Source organism: Otolemur garnettii, unplaced genomic scaffold, assembly GCF_000181295.1.
Source record: "Otolemur garnettii isolate 467f Iridium unplaced genomic scaffold, OtoGar3 scaffold00088, whole genome shotgun sequence".
Taxonomy (NCBI): Eukaryota; Metazoa; Chordata; class Mammalia; order Primates; family Galagidae; genus Otolemur; species Otolemur garnettii.
The window spans coordinates 492,669-514,340 of record NW_003852483.1 but is presented as its reverse complement, the minus strand read 5'-3'; the positions used below and the strand labels follow the sequence as shown (position 1 = coordinate 514,340).

Genomic DNA, 21,672 nt, shown 5'->3' with positions numbered 1-21,672 from the left:
ATGCTTTCACTGTGGTGCTGGTGGTTACAGGGGTGTATACATCTGTTAAAGTTTATCAAACTATACACTTAAAGTAGGCTATTTTATTATTCATTAATTCTACTTCAATAAAGTTGTTTTTTATTAATAAAAGCTAAGCCTTGATTACTCTTTCAAGGCCAGCACTGGCATTCAGTATTCACCTACTTCCCTGGCATGACTGAAATGTGCTTATGATGCCTCATGCAAAGCAATGCAGATGTTATACATTAAAAGTGGTCATAAACAAAAGGCACAGTGCCAAAGAGTCTAAATACTAAAATAATGACTACATGTGGCTGCTTACCAATTCTGGAAGAGGACAAATAGTTCCAGTATTCATATACAATCCTTCTACAATAATGAATCTCCGAGTTACCCGTGCCTTGCGGGGATTCTTTAAAAGAAAAAAAGACATAGTAAATTTTAGTAACCCCAAACACATAATCTGTTACATATTCCCTAGCACTTTCAGTTCACAAGAGTATTCATTACAAAAACAGTCTGAATAAATTTAAAGCTCAGTGTCTGCAATCTGGTTATTTTGAAATGAACAGCAGAGCTACCATCTCTCACACATTTTTTAGTTCACAATACCAACTAGGTGACCTCATACATGCAGTTTAGGCACTCTGAGAATATTAAAACAAACAAACCCCTTCAAACTCAGAATGACTGGGAAGGGGCCCAAAGGACTTTCTGGAGAGATAGGAATGTTTTACATCATTGGGTTATATTGGTATAATTACTGGTCAAAATTGTATGGCAAGAATCTGTGTGTTTCAAAGTCTATACCTTTTACCTAAAAGAACTATAATGAAGAGCTAGCACTGTCATCATGATCATAAAGATGGGCCAAGAGGAGAGAGAAGTGTAGATGGTGCGAGAATGGCAGACTGTGATGACATAGCTAGGAGAAGTGTGCCGAGGTCTTCATGACACTATTGTGCTTCCTTTGTGTACACTGCCTATTTTCCTTGATAAGAAGTTTTAAAACAGACAAACTCTCCTCTCCTTCACCTCCCAAAAAACAGATCCAACCTTTTTCCTTCCTTACTTCCCAGTGACCTCTTACAAGAACAAGTAAAACTCAACTATGTCCTTGTCCAGTGATGTTTCCAGGTGGAGGGGCCTTTTATAACCATACACACCTCCTCACACTCCACTCATGCCAAATCACTAATAAATCTCCACATGAATCTGTAGATGCTTCAAATGAGGAGATCCCCAGAGAAGAGTTTGTCATTACCTTCCTACTCAAAGGTTTCCAGCCTCTAAGCTTCAGCTCCAGTGGACATTAGAAACTATCAGAATGAGCAGCAGAGCAATGCTTGCTTTACTGGTTATTTTAGAACTCATAGCAGTAGCACTAGAAACAAATGTGTCTCCTGAGATATGCAAAAGCATGTATCACTGAGGTTGCTTAATCATCTTTACTCTCTCTGTCAACTAAAAATTGAATGCCAGGGAGCTTGCAATACTGATTGTTAGGAGTCACTGATGAAAAGAGGCCACATTCATTTCAATATACAGGTATCCTGCCTCTTCCTGTCTTTTAAAAAAATGAAGTATTTTTCCAAAGTTTTTTTTTTAATGATTTAAAAATAACATGGCCAGGCTCAGTGGTTCACACCTGTAATCCTAGCACTCTGGGAGGCCGAGATGGGAGGATCCCTTGACTTGAGGAGTTCAAGAGCAACCTGAGCAAGAGCAAGACCCTGTCTCTCTACCAAAAATAGGAAAATTAGCCAGATGTGGTGGTACACACCTGTAGTCCCAGCTACTTGGCAGGCTGAGGCAAGAGGTTGCCATGAACGATGATGATGCCATAGTACTCTACCCAAGAGTGAGACTCTATTTAAAAAATAAAAAATCAGTGTGGGATTCCTGGGAAACAGAAAAGCAAAAAAAAAAGAATTAAAAAAATTAGCTAGTCTTATGCAGTGATAAATTTTGTCTTTCTTGTAAATTCATACATCTACAAATTACATTGTTTGGAATTAGGATTTTATTGGCATATTTTTAGGATCTGATTTTTAAAAATTTTGTTATGAGCATTTTCCACATTATTTAATATTATTTAAAATATGATTTTAGGCTCGGAGCCTGTGGCTCAAGCAGCTAAGGCGCCAGCCACATACACCTAAGGTGGTGGGTTCGAATCCCCAGCCCGGGCCCGCCAAACAACAATCATGGCTGCAACTAAAAAATGGCCGGGCATTGTGGTGGGTGCCTGTGGTCCCAGCTACTTGGGAGGCTGAGGCAGGAGACTCGCTTGAGCCCAGAAGTTGGAGGTTGCTATGAGCTGTGATGCCATGGTACTCTACGCAGGGGGATAGCTTGAGGCTCTGTCTCAAAAAAAAAAAAAAAAATGTGATTTTAACAGAGATATTCTACTTTGTGGGTATAACCATAAATTACTTTAACTATTTCTCTAATGTTGGATTTAGGTTTTTCCCTTCATTTTGTTTTTTTATAACATATGAGTACCTTTGACACTATTTCTGATTATCATTTTTTTCTTTTTTTATCTACAAAGGTTTTACTGTGCACAGAAGGGAGGGGCGTTCGATCTTCTTGGCAACTGCTTTCCTCATGGTGGCCAAGACTTTGCTCAGCTCCTCCAGCTTCCTTTCAGCATGAATGTGTGTTTCTATTCTTCTCTTGATGAACTTGAGGGCCCATTTGTCCTTGGAAAACCTTGAGCAACTCCATGGCACGCTGCTCACACAGGACAAAGCCACACACCTCTCAGATCATGTCCTACATGAACTTCATACGTTTGGTGAGGAGCCTGCAGCAGCGGTGGCTGTGCCTCCGTTTGCTTGTGTTCTTGGTCACCCTGTGGCCCTTGTTGAGAGCCATGACCGTCAGGTAGCGCAGAGCCAGGGCTGTGGACAGTAGCTGGAAACTCTGATGGCTGCTGTGGTGAAAGGACCAGCTAGGATCCTGGAATATATCTACCCATTTACCTTGTAGAAAGGCAGTACTTATTTAAATTCTTCCCAGTGTTACAGGAGTATCTTTAGTCTCACTACATCTGTGTTGTCACTGATTAGTATTAATAAAAATGCACCCTACTCAGATAGGCAAGAACTCTAGCTTAATTTCCTTACTGATTAGTGATGTCAAGTTATATTTTCACTTATTCATAGTTATGTTGTATTCTTTGAGTTACTGTTCATATCTATCACCCATTCCTTTTAACAGAATTAATATAGGACAAGAGAAGTCTATAGGAAAAGAAAGTTTAAGAAAGTCTATGAATCACAACCGTTTGAAAATTGATAAAGAAAACATTCAAAAAGTTAACAGTCATGTGAAAATGAAACTGAAAAAGAATATATCTAAAAACCCAAATGTAAATTTATTTAGAAAGCCTACTTCTGGTACAAATAAATTAAATAAAAAAGTAAAAATAACTTTCAAGATTTTATTTTGTTGCTACGCATAAATAAAAGTTCCATGGGTTAAAAATCTTGTAAACACACACACACACACACACACACACACACTTCAATATCATGTTTTCCAAATTTATACAATACTAACTTGGCAGCAGACTGGCTCACTGGTCATACTTTCCAAGACAGTGGTCTTCAATCTGGTAGCTAGCACTCTATTACTGAATCAGAATAAGAGACATGTTTTCACGATTTATAGAAAGAAATTAATCAGTGCAATGGTCTCAATTTTAAGATTTTCCCTTTAGATTTTTCTAAACTGTATAAATATGAAACACTGGGCTATAGCAGAGCTAGCATGAAATGCTAAGTCATGCATATTCATCATGAGAACATGTATATTCATGAAGTGCTGCACTTAGGCTAACACCTAAACAAAGATGATAGAATACTTTAGGAATAATGCAAATATTTGGGGAAAGTGGGAATTAAGACAAAATTGAGAAATCTGTTAAGCACTTTTATTAGTTATTCCTGTTATGAATGAGTTGCACTGGGCAAAGTCCACTTGGAAGTGGTATCTGAGGTGGAGGCTGCATGACCAGGCTCCTGGTATAAGCCACACACCATGTGGGCACAGAACCAGAACAGAGTGATCCTTATCTGTCTACATCATCAGGTGAAAATAAGCTGTGGGTCTGACAATGAGGCTCTGAACACATCTCCTCTGTTCCACTCTCTAATCAGAACACCAAGGAGTACTTCTGAACCACCATCACCAGGAGCTGGTTAAGTTCCTAAGAGAAAGATGGAGAACAGGGCTGCAGCTCCAAGGAGAGTGTGTTTGCGGCAGTCACTCCCACAGGCAGCAGCTGCTCAGAGGGCCAGGATAGAAGTAGATGGAGAGAAAGAATTCATTATGTTCAGATATTAATACATTAAGATTTGCTGTCATTCCTTCCTCCATGTAATCAATATGTGATTTATTGTGATATGAAGAAGCCTATTTTGAATTAAATAGGTATATCTAATTAAGGTCCTAATGTGGTTCAGTGTCATTAAGCCTAGTTGAGTGTATGTATCTCTGCACTCACCAAGTGCTCACTTTTTCTTTCCTTCTCTTGATCTCTTAGAAAGCTACCTGGATTACCTCCCTCAAATGTGCCGTCTATAATTATGGCAATGACAAGGCAATTACAATTAAACTTGGCTCTCTAACATGAAGTACATTTAATAAGCAGGAACGCCCTTACTTAATATCCAAATGTGCTCCGCAGGCAAGTTTTGTGACAAATTACCACTTCATATATAATTTAGCTGGTTAGAAAGTACAAAAGAACTGTATAATTTTCTTCAAAAGAATCATACCTTTTGATCTTCAATCTCTTGTTCTTTTAGCAGTCGCTCCAGGTCAGCCATATCATTATGCTTAAATAACTTAATGTCACTACGTGATGCCTGTAATCCTTTCTGAATAGCAAAGCAGGCAGCGCTATCTCTGCAAGGAAAAGAGATCCACCAAATTGGAGTTTAAAGGGCCTTGTCAACATTCTCAGAAAGGAATGCTTGCTTTTGTAAGCTGACCAATCTCCAACTGTTAACTTGAACAACCACAAGTAAATAAAACATGTTTGAGTATTTAAATGTCATTGTTTGCTCTTCACTCTTCAAGTCCCTTTCACATAACTACTATATTTAATCTATTCCAAGAAGCAAACTCTTACCATATTTTAGCCTCTTTGAAATCGGCACGCACCCTAACTATGGATGGCATATTGGTTTATTCGCATACTTTCCTCTTTTCAAAAATATATATTGATGTACTTCACCATCAATGGTATCTTTGAGTTGACTGGCACATTACCCTGCCATTATTTTGCCATGACAAGCGATACTGGCAAGCCAGCTAGAAAGAAAACTTTGGGGTAATAGCCACCCTACTGTAGCAAGACACCAGAGAAAAATTGTGGCCCCCAAGCCCATCTACACCAGCAAAGGCGGAGCAGGGAACCTAGATTCTGACCCTCAAGAGCCTATAAAATGGCACTCCAACATCTCTCCTAGAGTGGTGTCAGAGAAGGCCAAGTAGAGAGCAGGGACTTTTATTACCCCTGCTGGTTGGTAACAAGTGGATGCCTCCACCGGGCAGTAACGGGGTATCCATCTTCCTTACCTCCATTGGGTGGTATCAAAGGAGAGTAGGGGAGTGTTAGCACTATCACCAATACTGAGCAACAACAAAGAAGCCCCCATTCTCCTGGTGTTAATGGAGGCTGAGTAGATATCCTTGAGTGCACGCCCCTCTGGTAGAAATGAAACAACAGGTCCCCAACCCCTTCCCTTGTTGGAATTGTGTCAGAGAACACCAATTAAAACAGATGGTTTAAATAAGGTATAGATGGTAATAGCATTAATATGAAAATGCCCAGGTTTCAGTAAACTACCACTTATACCAAGAATTAGAAGACATCAAACAGAATGAAAGAAAACAAATGTCAAAAGTGAGATAACAAAGATATCAAGATTATATGACAATTTTAGAATAGCAATGATAAAGATGTTTCAATGAGCAATTGTGAACATGCTTGAAACAAATACAATAACAGAAAGCCTCAGCAATGAAATGAAAGATTCAAAGAAGTGCTGTGGAGATATTAGAACTGAAAAACAAAATAACCAAAATAAGAAGCTTAGTGGATAGATTTAGGAGCAGAATGAGGGGAAAGAAAGGAAGGGATCAATGACCTGAAAGACAGAGCAACAGAAATTATTTACTGCACAACAGAATGGAAATAGACTAGAAAGAAATGAATAGAGCCTAAGGGATCTGTGGGATTATAATAAAAGATCTGACATTCACATCATTAAAATTGCAGAAGATGAGAAAAAGGATGGGCTGAAAAACTACTCAAAGAAAAAATGGTTAAAAATCCCCCAAATTTGCCAAGTGGTTTAAACCTATAGATTAAAGAAGATGAACAAAATTAAAATAGGCAAACCCAAACAAATAGATGCCAAGAAACATTATAGTCAAACTTCTGAAAACTAGTAACAAAGAAAAAAATCTTGAAAGCAGCCAGAGAAAAATGGCACTTAACACAGATGGAAAAATAATTTGAATGACAGCAAGATTTCTCATCAGAAACCATGAAGGCCAGAAAAAAGTGTAACAATATACTTCAAATGCTGACAAAAAAGAACTGCCAACCAAGTTTCCTATAACCAGCAAAAATATTCTTTAAGAATGAAGAGGAAATTAAAACATTCTCAGCTGAAGGAAAACAAAGAGAATTTATCACTACATCTACCCTAAAGGAAGTCCTCTAAATGGGGGGGGGGGGGAGAGCCATAAAAGAAAAACCTTAAATTATCAGAAAGGAAGAAAGAGCACAACAAATATTAAAAAATAAAAGGGGGGGAATACACTACAAGGCTTTTCTTCTCCTCTAGAATTTTCTAAATTATTTTAGACAGTTAAAGAAAAAAGTACAACACTGTCTGACGTGGTTCTTACTATATGTACAGAAAATACAACAATTAGATTATAAATGAGAAATATAAAGGGACGTAAAGAGAGGTTAGAAGTGCCTATAATTGAACTAGTAAAATGATACCAGTAGCCTGTGACAACAAACACATAACACTTAAAGCAATGAGTTAAAAAGTTATACAAAGACAGACACTTAAAAAATACTATAGATAAAAATGCAATTCTAAAACATATTCAATGAATTCACAGAAAAGCAAGAAAAAAAATAGAGAAACAAAAAGTGGAGGCTCAGCGCCTGTGGCTTCAAATGGCTAAGGTGCCAGCCATATACACCTAAGGTGGCGGGTTCGAATCCAGCCCAGGCCCGCCAAACAACAATGATGGCTGCAACCGGAAAAAAAGAAAATAGTCAGGTGTTGTGGCGGGCACCTGTGGTTCTAGCATCTTGGGAGGCGGAGGCAGGAGACTCACTTGAGCCCAGGAGTTGGAGGTTGCTGTGAACTATGCCACAGCACTCTACCCAGGGGGACAGCTTGAGGCTCCGTCTCAAAAAAAAAAAAAAAAGTGGAGAGAACAAATAAGAAACAAAACCAAAATGGCAGATTCAAACCCTAAACGTCAATAATTACATTACATGTAAGTGAACAAATGCATGACTTAAAGAGAGACAAATCTAGTGGATTAAAGAATGTGACCCAATTATATACTGTCTACAGTGCCTGAGGCTCAGTGAGTAGGGCAGCAGCCCCATATACCGAGGGTAGCAGGATCAAACCCGGCCCTGGCCAAACTACAACCAAAAAATAGCCAGGCGTTGTGGCATACGCCTGTAGACCCAGCTACTTGGGAGGGTGAGGCAAGAGAATCGCCCAAGACCAAGAGCTGGAGCTTCCTGTGAGCTGTGACGCCAGAGCACTCTACTGTGGGCAATAAAGTGAGACTCAGTCTCTAAAAAGAAAAGAAAAAAGAAACTCACTTAAAATATAATGATATACGTAGTAAGAAGTATGTATACATACACAAATATACAAAATAAATACAAATGAAAAAGACATCTAATAAAATAGACATGGGAAAAAAGAAAATGACCAGAAACAGAGAAAGACATTATACACATGCAACGCTAACACAGTCAATTCACCCAAAAAAATTTAGCAATCCCAAATAAGCACCAACCAAACAACAGAGTTACAAAACCTGAGTCACAAAAACTGATACAACTGAAAGGAGAAATAGACAAATTCACAATTACATTTGTAGACTTTACTAACCCTTCGCTCAACAACTGATAGAACTAGATAAAAAAATCAAAGAGATAGAAAAACTCAACACCACCATTAACCTACAAGATTTAATTGACTTTTTTTTTTTCATTTTGGAGCCAGTTTCACTTTGTTGCCCTCAGTAGAGTGCTGTTGCATCATAACTCACGGCAACCTCAAACTCTTGGGCTCAAATGATCTTTTTGCCTCAGCCTCTCAAGTAGCTGGGACTACAGGTACCCATAACACCTGGCTATTTTTAGAGATGGGTCTTACTCTTGCTCAGGCTAGTCTCAAACTCATAAGCTCAAGCAATTTTTCTACCTCAGCCTCCCAGAGTGCTAAGATTACAGGGGTGAGCCACTGTGCCCAGCCCTTAATTGACATTTATAAAACACTCCAGCAAACAACAGCTAAATACACAGTCTTACATGCCATGCCTATGGAACATATTCCAAAAGACCATATCACAAACCAGAAAACAAACTACAATAGATTTTACATTTCTAAACACCTAGAAAGCAGCATACTTTTAAATAATCCATGGGTTTAAAAAAAAAACCCCAAAGAGCAAAAAACAAAGCTGGATGTGTGTGACACATGTCTATAGACCCACCTAGCTACCTGGGAGACTGAGGCAGGAGGATCCCATAAGCCAAATGTTTGAGGCCAGCCAGGGCAACTTAACAAGATTCTGTCACTGCATTTCTTAGAGAGAGAGAAAGATGACTAAAGGCATATTAAAAAAAAAAAAAATCCAATGAACTAAATAAAAATGAAAATATAATACATCAAAATTTGTAGGACACAAATAAAGCAGTACTGAGAAGAAAATTCACAGCACTTAATTCATATCTTAGAAGAGAGAAAAAGTCTCAAATTAATAACTGAAGTTCCCATCTTAAAATTTGAGAAAAAGAACAAAATAGACCAAGGTGAGCAAAAGGCAGGAAATTATAAATAGCACAAATCAATGGAATTGAAAACAAAAATATAATAGAGAAAAAAAATCAGTGAAATAAATAGCTGATTCTTTGAAAAGACCAATAAAAATCAACAAACCTGTAGCAAGACTAACAGAGAAAAAAGGAGAAAAGACACACTCCAGTACCAGGCAGGAAACGGGTTATCACATGGATCCTGCAGACACTCGTAATAAGAGAATACTACAAACAGTACTACACATATAAATTTGACAACTCAGAAAAACATAAACCAATTCCTTGAAAAACACAAATTATGTCAACTCACTCAATGAGACACAGATAATCTGAATGGCCCAGTAACAACTAAGGAAATTGAATTCATAATTAAGTACTTCTAAGAAAGAAATCTCTGGGCCCAGATAGTTTCACTGAAGGATTTTACCAAACATTTAAAGAGGTAAACATAATTCTATATAATCTGCTCCAGAAAACAAGGGAATACTTTCCAATTAATTTTATGAAGTAATATCCTTCTACAAAACCAAAGTAGCAAATAAAGCTACTATGGGACAGTCTACCTCATGAATAAAGACACAAAATCGTTAACAAAACATTAGCAATACAATTCAATATATAAAGAGAAATACATAACATAACCAATAATATATAACTATATAACATATATAATAGTACGTAACAAATACAATATATAAAGAGAAATACATAGCATAACCAATTGGTGGTTTTTATTCCAGGTATAAAAGGCTGGTTCAATATTTGAGAATAAATCTATGTAATCGACCATATATTAATGAACGAAAGAAGAAAAATCAATTATTATATTAACGAATATTGAAAAAACATTTTACCAAATCCAACACTCATTCACAATAAAAATGCTCAGAAACATGGTAGGAGTGGGATAGGCAAAAAGGAAGTAAGAAGGAAAAAAGAAGACAAGGAGGTGAATAAGAAGAAAGAACAAATGGGGAGGAACCAATAGAAAAATCTGGGCAACATGAAAAACCCAAACAGAGCAACTCCCCCAAGGGACCATGAAGCAGCTATTGCAGAAAACTCCACCTGTAAAGAATTAATGGATTTGGGGTGGTGCCTGTGGCTCAAAGGAGTAGGCCACCAGCCCCAGATGCCAGAGGTGGCAGGTTCAAACCCAGCCCCAGCCAAAAAACAAAAAAAAGAATTAATGAATTTGACAGAAAGGGAATATAAAATATGGATGATTAAGAGGGAATTTAAAATATAAAGACAATAAAAGGAATGGATAAGAAAATGGAAAGATAGAACCAAAAGTCAAACAAGAGATATGTAGATACAGAAAAGATACAGCAGAGCTTAACAAAATGAAGGTGACAAAAGGATAAGAAAATGAAAAGACAGAACCAAAAGTCAAACAAGAGATATGTAGATATGAAAAGATACAGTAGAGCTTAACGAAATGAAGGAGACAATCAAGGAATATAAAAATGCAGTGGACAGTATCAAAAATAGGTTAGACTATGGAGAAGAAAGAACCTCAGCCCTAGAGGGTATAGTTTTCCGGTTAACTCAAGTAATCAAAGAGGCAGAAGACAGAGAAAGTAAAACAGTTGCTTAGAAAACTATGAGACTCCTTGAAGCAGTCAAACACACGAATAATAGGGATCCCTGAAGGAGAAGAAGATTGCCCCAAAGGAATGGAAGCCCTACTGGAAACTATCATAAATGAAAACTTCTCAGATTTTACTAACAATCCTGACACACTCCTTTCAGATGGATATTGAACCCTGGGTCATCTCAATTGAAACAGAGCTTCACCAAGGCACACTGTCCTGAACCTGTCCAAAGTCAAGATGAAAGAAAAAATTCTACAAGCAGCCAGGAGTAAGCACCAACTGACAGAGGCCAAGCCATTAGGATGACAGAAGACTTTTCAACTGAAACTTTCCAAGCCAGAAGAGAATGGTCATCCACCTTCAACATTCTTAAACAAAACAATTTTTATCCCAGAATTCTATATCCTACTAAACTAGCTTCAAAATTGATGGATAAATCAAATCTTTTGTGAATATACAAAAACCAAGGAAATCTGCCACAACAAGACTAACTCTGCAGGAACTACTCAGACCTATTCTCAACACTGACCATCACAATGGACCACCAGCTAAGTAAACATTAAGAAGCTAAAGGTCAAAACTTAGCTTCCACAATGGCCTAAATGAACAGAACTCCACCACACATCAATTCTCTCAATAAATGTCACCTGATTGAATTCACCACTGATGAGGCATAGGCTGGCTGACTGGATAAAAAAGCATAAGCCATCCATATGCTGTCTCCAGGAAACATACCTAGCCTTGAAGGACAAATCAAGACTCAAGGTTAGGGGATGGAAAACAGTATTTCAAGCAAATGGAAATCAGAAGAAAGGAGTGGTTGCGGTCTCATTTTCAGATACAAGTGGATTTAAAACAACTAAAGTTAAGAAAGACAAATATGGATACTTTATACTGGTCAAAGGAACAATACAAAAAGAAGACTTTTCAATTTTAAATATTTATGCACCCAACTTAAATGCTCCCAGATTTATGAAACAGACCTTAATGGTTCTAAGCAATATGATATCCCTTAACACCACAATAGCTGGGGAGTTTAACATCCCCTAACAGAAACTCTCAACAGATCCTCCAAACAAACTAAACAAAGGTACAAAAAGGACTTAAATGTGACTCTAGAACAAATGGGATTAATAGATATGTACAGAATACACCATCCCAAAGCTAAAGAATATACATTTTTCTTGCCATCCCATGGTACGTACTCTAAAATAGACCACATCCTAGGGTACAAATCAAACCTTAGCAAAATTAAGTGAATAGATACAATACTCTGTATTGTCTCAGACCACAAGGCAATATAAAAATAGAACTCAACTCCAACAAAAACTTTCATCCACATACAAAGAAATGGAAATTAAATAACCTTATGCTGAATGATAGTTGAGTTCAGGAAGAAATAAAAGAGGAAATCATTAAATTCCTCAAACATAATGACAATGAAGACACAAGTTACCAAAACTTGTGGAATACAGCAAAAGCATTCTTAACAGAGAGGTATATTGTATTAGATGCCTACATTCGAAAAATAGAAAGAAGAGTGTATCAACAAATTCATGAACCATCTTATGGAACTGGAAAAAGAAGAACAATCAAATCCCAAACTCAGCAGAAGAAAAGAAATAACCAAAATTAAATGAGAGATTAATGAAATTGAAAACAAAAAAATCATTCAGAAAATTAATGAAACAAAAAGTTGGTTTTTTGAAAAAATAGATAAAATCAATGAAACTTTGGCCAGAGTAAAATCTCTAATAACCTCTCAATCAGAAATGATAAATGGTAAATAAGAACGAAGCCATAGAGAGACAAGAGATTATCTCTGAGTACTACAAGAAGCTCTATGCCCAGAAATTTGAAAATGTGGAGGAAACAGATCAATATCTAGAATTGCACCCTCTTCCTAGACTTAACCAAGAACAAATAGATCTCTTGAACAGACCAATTTCAAGAGCTGAGATAGAAGAAACAATAAAAAATCTCCCAACAAAAAAATGCCCTAGTCCAGATGGCTTCATACCAGAATTCTATCAAAACTTCACAGAAGAGCTTATATCCATGCTGCAGAAATTACTCCAATAATTTGATAAGGAAGGAATCTTCCCCCAACATGTTCCACAAAGCAAACATCACCCTGATACCAAAACCAGGAAAAGACCCAACTAAAAAGGAGAACTTCAGGCCAATTTCACTAATGAATATAGATGACAAAATTTTCAATAAAATCCTAGCCAATAGATTATAGCTACTACACATTAAAAAAAAAAATCATTCATCACCAACAAGTAGGTTTCATTCCAGGGATGGAGGGCTAGTTTAACATACACAAGTCCATAAATGTTATTCACCACATCAACAGAAGCAAAAACAAAGACCATGTGATCCTCTCAAAAGATGCCGAAAAAGCATTTGATAAAATTCAGTATCCTTTTTTAATTAGAACACTGAAGAATATAGGCATAGGTGGCATACTTCTTAAACTGACTGAAGCCATCTATGACAAACCCACAGCTAATACTATACTGAATAGAATAAAACTAAAAGTTTTTCCACTTAGAACTGGAACCAGACAAGGTTGTTCTCTATCACCACTACTATTCAGCCACAGTACTAGAAATTCTAGCCAATACAATCAGGCAAGAGAAGAAAATAAAAGGCATCCAAATGGGGGCAGGGGAGGTCAAACTCTCGCTCTTTACTGACAGTATGATCTTATACTTAGAGAACTCCAAAGACTCAACCACAAGACTCCTGGAAGTGATTAAAAAATACAGCAATATGTCAGGGTATAAAATCAATGTCCACAAATCAGTAGCCATTGTAAATGCCAAGAACAGCCAAGATGAGAAGCTAATCAAGGACACAATTTCCTTTATAGTAGCTTTATTTTTATTTATTTATTTATTTGACCAGGGCTGGGTTTGAACCCACCACTGCCGGCATATGGGGCTGGCACTCTACCCTTTTGAGCCACAGGCACTGCCCTTTACAGTAGTTTTAAAAAAGAAAGAAAGAAATACCTAGGAATATACACAACAAAAGCCGTGAAGGACCTCTATAAAGAAAATTGCAAAACTCTAAGAAAAGAAAAAGCAGAAGATATTAACAAAATGGAAGAACATACTATGCTTATGGCTGGGAAGAATAAACATTGTCAAAATGTCTATACTTTCCAAAGCAAGGTACAGATTCAATGCAATCTCCATTAAAACACCATCATCATACTTTCAAAATTTGGAAAAAATGATTTTTGTTTTGTAATGGAACCAGAAAAAAATGCTGTATAGCCAAGGCAATTCTTAGTACTACAGAAACAAAGCCAGGGGCATTACCCTACCAGACTTTAGGCTATACTACAAGACCATAGTGATCCAAACAGCATGGTACTGGCACCAAAAAAATAGACATTGGAACCAATAGAAAACCATGAGATGAAACTAACATCTTACAGCCACCTGATCTTTGATAAACCAAACAAAAACATACACTGAGGGAAAAAAATTCCCTATCCAATAAATAGTGTTGGGAAAACTGGATAACCACATGTAAAAGATTGAAACTGGACCCACACATCTCACCACTTATAAAAATTGATTCAAGATGGATAAAAGATTTAAATCTAAGGCATGAAACAACAAAAATCCTCTAATAAAGTATGGGGAAAACACTTGAAGATATCAGCCTGGGGAAAGATTTTATGAAGAAGACTTCCATGGCAAGTGCAATAACAACAACAAAAATAAACAAATGGGACTTAAATAAACTGAAAAGCTGTACAGCTAAGGAAACAACAACCAAAGCAAATACACAACCTTCAGAATGGGAAAAGATATTTGCATGTTATGAATTTGGCAATGGTTGGACAAGAAGAATCTACAGAGATTTCAAATTAATCAACAACAAACAAACAAATAATCCCATATGTCACTGGGCAAGAGATATGAATAGAACCTTCTCTAAAGAAGACAGATGAATGGCTAACATATGAAAAAATGCTCATCGTCCCTACGCATCAGAAAAATGCAAATCAAAGCTACCCTGAGATATCACTGAACTCCAGTGAGAATGGCCCACATGACAAAGTCTCAACACTGCAGATGCTGGCATGGATGTGGAAAGAAGGGAACACTTTTACACTGCTTGTGGGACTACAAACTAATACAAACTTTTTGGAAAGAAGTATGGAGAAAATCCTCAAAGAACTCAAATTAGACCTCCCATTTGATCTTCCTATCCCATTACTAGGCATCTACCCAGAAGAAAAATAAAATCCTTTTATCATAAGGACATTTGAACTAAACTGTTTACTGCAGCTCAATTTACAATTGCCAAAATGTGAAAACAACCTAAATGCCCACCAACCCAGGAATGGATTAACTAGCTGTGATATATGTATATCATGGAATATTATTCAGACATTAAAAAAGATGGAGACTTTACATCTTTTGAATTAACCTGGATAGAAGTGGAACACATTCTTCTTAGTAAAGTATCACAGGAATGGAGAAGCAAGAACCTAGTGTACTCAAGTCTAATATGAAGGCAGTAGATGAGCGAATACAAAGGGTGGGGTAGGAGAATGAGGAAGCAGGGAGGGGGGAAGAGGCTAGGAGATGGGGGACAGGGGGTCATGATATATGACACACCTCTGGGGGATGGGACACAGTTATAAGAGGAACTTTATCGGGTCTCTGTCCCGTGCAGTTGGGTGGACTGACCCACCACTACTATGTAGTGGGTTTCAGGCCGGACTCAGCCTGCAGCAGCAAGAGCCCAACTCTGGCCAACCTTGGGCCTTGGGAGTTCATCACCAGTGTCTGCAGAGGTGCAGAGTCCTCAGGTCTAAGCACAGGTTGAAAACTACAGGCACAAGCTATCACAGCTGGGATGCTCTGGTGTTGGTATTTTACCTGACTTATACCAACTGTCACTCTATATAGTTACAGTAAGTGCCTTGAGCTTACAGTAAGTGCCAAAAAATGTATGCATATTTTAGGAGATGTTATCTAGATAGTACTTAGCCTTCTCAGTCACCAACTATGAATGTAATTACAGTAGCAATGTGTACTATGACATTCGCTCAAATGATTGCCAACGTCAATCACCACGAGACAGGCAGGACAGTCAAAGAAAATGGTGAAGTCATGGTTGTTGTTTGAGGAGCACAAGACCATTTTGAAGTGGTATTTGAAATTCAAGAACATTGTGCAAGTGCAGTGACAGTGGAGGCATGAGTATACAATAGACCCTCCAACACATCTGACAACTGTGCTCATTTGTGATGAGTTTGAGATGCATGGCACCGTGTGCGACATGCACAAGGGAAGGTCCAGGAGGCCTTGCACAGCCACAGCCTACTGTGTCTGCGATTGTGCTGGAGCAGTTCACATGCTCACCACAGAAGTCCACCAAACAGTGTGCATGTGAGACTGGGAACAGCAGAACGAGCATATGACACATTCTTAAGACAGCAAAGTGGGAAGTTTTTGTCCCAAGATTATTACATTCATTGAATGAAGATGACCCTGATCGAAGGGCGCAATACTGTGAGTGGTTCCAAAACATGGTACAAGTGGATGAGGAGTATGTGGGGAAAATGGTTTGGTCTGACGAAGCACAGTTTAAACTAAATGGAATAGTCAACCGACATAATTATGTATATTCGGCTAAAGAAATTCCACGTGTGGAAAAGGATGTCCATTTACTGGGCCTCAATGTCTAGTGTGGACTGTCATTGAGGGGACTCATTGGACCATTCTTTTTTGAGGGTCCTATTACTGGTCCAGTGTACCTAGACATGCTATGTACATCCATTTTGCCTGCAATTCGGACACTTTTTGGGGATGATATGTTTTGCTTCCAGCAAGACGGTGCCCCACCACACTTCCACTCAGACGTGAAAGCTTACCTTGATGAGAATTTGCCAGGAAAATGTGTAGGATGCAGAGGGGTGGTAGAGTTTCCCCCGTGGTCTCCTGACTTTACACCCCTTGACTTCTACCTGTGGGGCGCCTTATAGGATGCGGTGTACCACAGAAAACCGGCTACACTGGTGGAACTTCGGGAAGAAATTGAAAGGGTATGTGCAGCGATACAGGCAAACACTTTGGTCAGTGTCACTCAGACAGTTCTCCAAAATCAGAACTGTCTGGACATTGATGGTAACCACTTTGAGCACCTCTTGTAATTGCAGAAGTCAAATGTGACTTGTATTTTTTATCTTTTGTGATGGGCATATATTCAGTATTACAATTTTAGTAGTTTTTGCTTTTCTTAAAATGTGTATATGTTTTTTTGGAACCTTCTGTACTTTTACTAACTTTGTAGCAACATGTGTCCATGCACTAAAGTAGAGTTAAAGCAATGAAACAGTGCTGGTGGTGATAGGGCAGTGTAATACGATACTTCATGTTCATCTTTTCATTTAATTCTCACACATTTGATATATTCTAGTCTACCATTTTACAGATGAAGAAATGAATAAGTTCCATTATGCATTAGTAGCTCTGAACAAGAAGCCATGTGTGTAACTTTTAGACAAGGTGACCAAAAGTCACCTAACTCTTGAGATTTGATGGCGTGGTATAACAGGCCAGTTGGAAGAAAGACCCACAGTAGAGCTGGTAAGAATTTTTTTTTGGGGGGGGGGGACAATTCTACTTTGTTGCCCCTCAGTAGAGTGCTGTGGTTTCACAGCTCAGCAACCTCAAACTCTTGGGCTCAAGCAATCCTTTTGCCTCAGCCTCTGAGTAGCTAGGACTATAGGCGCCCGCCAAAGCTTCTGGCTGTTTTTAGAGATGTGGTCTTGCTCTTGCCCAGGCTGGTCTTGAACTCCTGAGCTAGAGTGATCCACCTGCCTCAGCCTCCCAGAATGCTAGGGTTACAGGTGTGAGCCACTGCATAAATTCTTAATAGTATTTAATTGCATTGAACCTAGAGAAGGTTCTCAAAATTTGGCACAAGCCTCTGTCAGTGTATAAGGTGTTTTTGGCATGTGTACCATAGTGAGATGTAAATGGCAACTTAATATTAAAGTATTGGAAGTGACAAGGAAAGTTTTCATATGGGAGGAAACTTAACAGTCTAGCAAGATGCATGGAGACTGTAAATGCTAGAACAAGTTCATTCTTATTAACTAATCTGCATGTCTAGCAATTGAGATCTTCATATTTAAAAGCATGTATGTTAGTTAAAAGTAACTCATTTTCCAGAATCTTTAAATAAAGGTATTTAATATTCACAAAAAAAGAGGGACTTTATCTAACAAATGCAATCAGTGTAACCTAATTCTTTATACTCTCAATAAATCCCAAATAATAATAATAATAAAAAGGAGATGGCAAATAGGCATATGAAAAGATGTCTGACATCACTAGCCATCAAAGAAATGTAAGTTAAAACCACAATGAGGTATCTTTAGACACCTATCAGACTGGCTAAAATAAGGAAAAAAAAAGTGTTAATAACAAATGTTCTTAAAGATGTGGAGAAACTGGATGACTCATACATCATTGCTGGGAAGACAACATGGTGTAGCCACATTGGAAAACAGTCAGATAGTGCCTTAAAAACTAAACATGTGGGGGCAGTGCCTGTGGCTCAAAGGAGTAGGGCTCTGGCCCCATATACTGGAGGTGGTGGGTTCAAACCCAGCCCTGGCCAAAAACTGCAAAAACAAACAAAAAAACTAAACATGTGGGGGGCGCACGTAGCTCAGTCGGTAGAATATGGGCCACATACACCCAGGCTGGCAGGTCTGAATTTGGCCCAGGCCAGCTAAACAACAATGACAACTACAATAACAACAACAAAAATAGCCAGGCATTGCGGTGGGCTCCTGTAGTCCCAGCTACTTGGGAGGCTGAGGCAAGTGAATTGCTTAAGCCAGCAGTTCTCAACCTATGGGTTGCGACCCACAGGAACTGTATTAAAGGCTCGCAGTATTAGGAAGGTTGAGAACCACTGGCTTAAGCCCAAGAGTTTGAGGTTGCTGTGAGCTATGATGCCATGACACTCTACCAAGGGCAACATAATGAGACTTGTCTCAGAAAAAAAAAAAAAAAAACCAACAAAAAACATGCTATACCATAATTATACTCTTTGGCATATATACCAGAGAAATAAAAACTTTGGTCACACAAAAACCTATACCTGAATGTTCAAAATAGCTTTATTTGTAATGCCCAAAACTAGAAACAACCCAGATGTCCATAATGGGTAACTGGTTCAACAAAGTGGCATATCTATGCAATGGAATAATATTCAGCAATCAAAAGGAATAAACCCTTGATAGAAGCAATGACTTGGATGAGTTACCAAAGAATAATATTCAATGAACAATGTCAATCCCAAAATGCCACCTACTGAATGATTCTATTTGTGTGACATTCTTAAAATGATAAAATTACAAAAGTGGAGAATAGATCAGTGGTTGCCAGGAAATAAGGTGTAGCACAGGAGAAACGTGTGTTGCAACACAAGGGATCCTTGTGGTAATGTTCTGACTTTTTTTTTTTTGAGACAGAGTCCTTACTATGTTGCCCTCGGTAGAGTGCACGACTCATAGCTCACAGCAACTTCAAACTCTTGGGCTTAATTGATTCTCTTGCCTCAGCCTCCCAAGAAGCTGGAACTATAGGTGCCTACCATGACGCCTGGCTATTTTAGTTGCAGTTGTTTTTTTAGCTGGCCCAGGCCAAGTTCAAACCCGCCACCCTTGGTGTTTGTGGCTGGTGCCGTAACCACTGTGCTATGGGTGCCGAGCTCCTTGTGGTAATGTTAAGTGTTCTGTATCTTGACCACAACCAAGTCAACACCCTGGCTGTGAAGCTGTGCTAGTTCTGCAAGGTGTTACCAACGGGAGTACTCGGTTAAGAGTACACAGAATTTCTGTTATTATTTCTTACAAGCACTTGTTAATCTTTAATATCTCCATGTAAAACGTTTAATTTTAAAAAGATACATGAAGTAACATGAACACAGCGTTAATGGAGTGACTACTCCATAGAGTTAATGGATATGTGACCACTGTGCTGAGACGCACTGTTGTCAAAGCATTACAGTTAACTAAAAAAAAACAGTTAACTAAAAGAAAGGAAATGAAAAACCAGTATCTACACCTAACCAATCAACCAATTTACCAAACACCAGTTTTATCTCTAGTGATCCTATACCCAAACAAATTTCAGGCAGAACACAGAACCTCTGTAAGTTGATCACCCAAGGGACTGTAATACCTCGGTCAACACATGAGGCCTACTGTACTCATATATACATGTGGTGCCATGTTTGATCTATGAACATCAGGTCAACTTAAGGAGGTGGTCAATATAGGGAGGAGGTCAACTATGCAGATTCTACTGTATTTAAAATTACATAGAACAGAATAATTATGTTGTCTCATGATTCACTAGAAACTGAAATTTGAAGACACTGGGTATATCACAGAAGTAAAGTTAGCCTAGGCTTCCTGGTTTAAAATTAAAAAGATAATAATGTAGTATTTATTATCAAACAAAAGATGCAAACACATTTACTTGTATTCATAAACTTTCTCTGGACTTAAACCCAAAAAAGTATTTACAGTGGGATGCTAGTGTATAAAATGATACCAGAGGACACTGCAATTTTCAGTACTCTTATTTTACTAAAAACATAAGAGACAATGTTTAAATCAATGGTTTTCCAGTTTGTGATGAATGTTTCTGTGATTTATTTTCACTGCACAAAAAATTAAAAATTCATTTTCATGGTCACATCAGAACACGGTTTTACTTAGGCCCAGGCCTTTGCTGGAGTACTCCTAGGCTGTTGTCGGGCTATGGTAAAGAATGGGCCCCACATGCCCTTAAAACTCCCAGGTAGAGTAAGAGTCGGTTCTAGAGTAAGCACAATAAAACGTTCTGCAATTGCAGGACTCTCAGTGGTGAGTGACAAGTAATAGGACAGTGCTAAGGGGCTGAGGGAGGTCAGGTTTCAAAGTTCAGTCAGTCCCTCTGGAGTTCTAGCCTCCATTCTGAACTAATGTTTACTGCATATGACTAAATGATAAATAATATCCTAAGCAATGGACTTTCAGGAAGGAACAGAAGCAAATAAACATATGGATATAAAACTGTAAGCACATGTATATGTAAGGGAGGCTCTAGAAGCAGAATGACCTTGACAAGCAGTGTGAGTGCTGGTGTGAACATGGATTCATGAGGATACCAAATACTTTTTGGCTCTAAGAGTACTCCCCACATGCAGTAGGAGTCCTGACCTGCTCTCAGAGGTTGGGGGAGGTTCCCCCACAGAAGTGATGAATATGTAGGACAAGCAGGAATTAACTAGGAGAAAAAAGAAGGAACAGTATTCTAGGCATGGGGACTAGCATGTGTAAATGCTCTGAGGTACAGCTTAACCACGTCAGGGAAAATGGTATAAAATTAGCTAAACATGGACAGCGCCTGTGGCTCAGTGAATAGGGCGCTTAGCCCCTTATACTAAGAGTGGCAGGTTTGAACCCAGCCTCAGTTAAACTGCAACAAAAAAACAGCTGGGCATTGTGGCGGGCACCTGTAGTCCTAGCTACTCAGGAGGCTAAGAGAAGAGAATCACCTAAGCCCAAGAGCTGGAAGTTGCTGTGAGCTGTGATGCCACAGCACTCTATCAAGGGTGACAAAGTGAAACTCTATCTCTAAAAAAAAACAAAATAAATAAAATAAAATAAAATTTGCTAAAAAGGTGTCCAGAATTCACAAGATCGTAATAAGGACTTAGGTCTTTATTTCAGGAACATAGGACCTCTTGTACATATGTAGTATTAACAAAGTGTGACATAATCTGATTTGCATTTTTAGAAGATTACTCTAGCTATAATGTTAAAGAAAAGGAAACAAAAGTAAATTTGAGACTCGAAATTAAGAGTCATTTAACAGTCCACTCAAAAGAGCACAGAGGCTTGAGCTGGAGTGGCGG

The 21,672-nt window shown here is 38.3% G+C and overlaps 1 protein-coding gene and 1 pseudogene across 1 annotated transcript in view; both read right to left on the bottom strand.

Moving 5' to 3' along the window:
* The window catches only part of SPTLC1 (serine palmitoyltransferase long chain base subunit 1), a 77,628-nt gene that overhangs the window by 27,519 nt on the left and 28,437 nt on the right, over nucleotides 1-21,672 (bottom strand). The window contains exons 7-8 of the mRNA XM_003795007.2: nucleotides 4,791-4,920; nucleotides 326-415 (exon numbers count right to left, since the gene is read on the bottom strand). Coding sequence (XP_003795055.1) covers nucleotides 326-415; nucleotides 4,791-4,920 — 220 coding nt within the window. The remainder of the gene's footprint in view (nucleotides 1-325; nucleotides 416-4,790; nucleotides 4,921-21,672) is intronic.
* On the bottom strand, nucleotides 2,550-3,012 carry LOC105887451 (annotated as a pseudogene).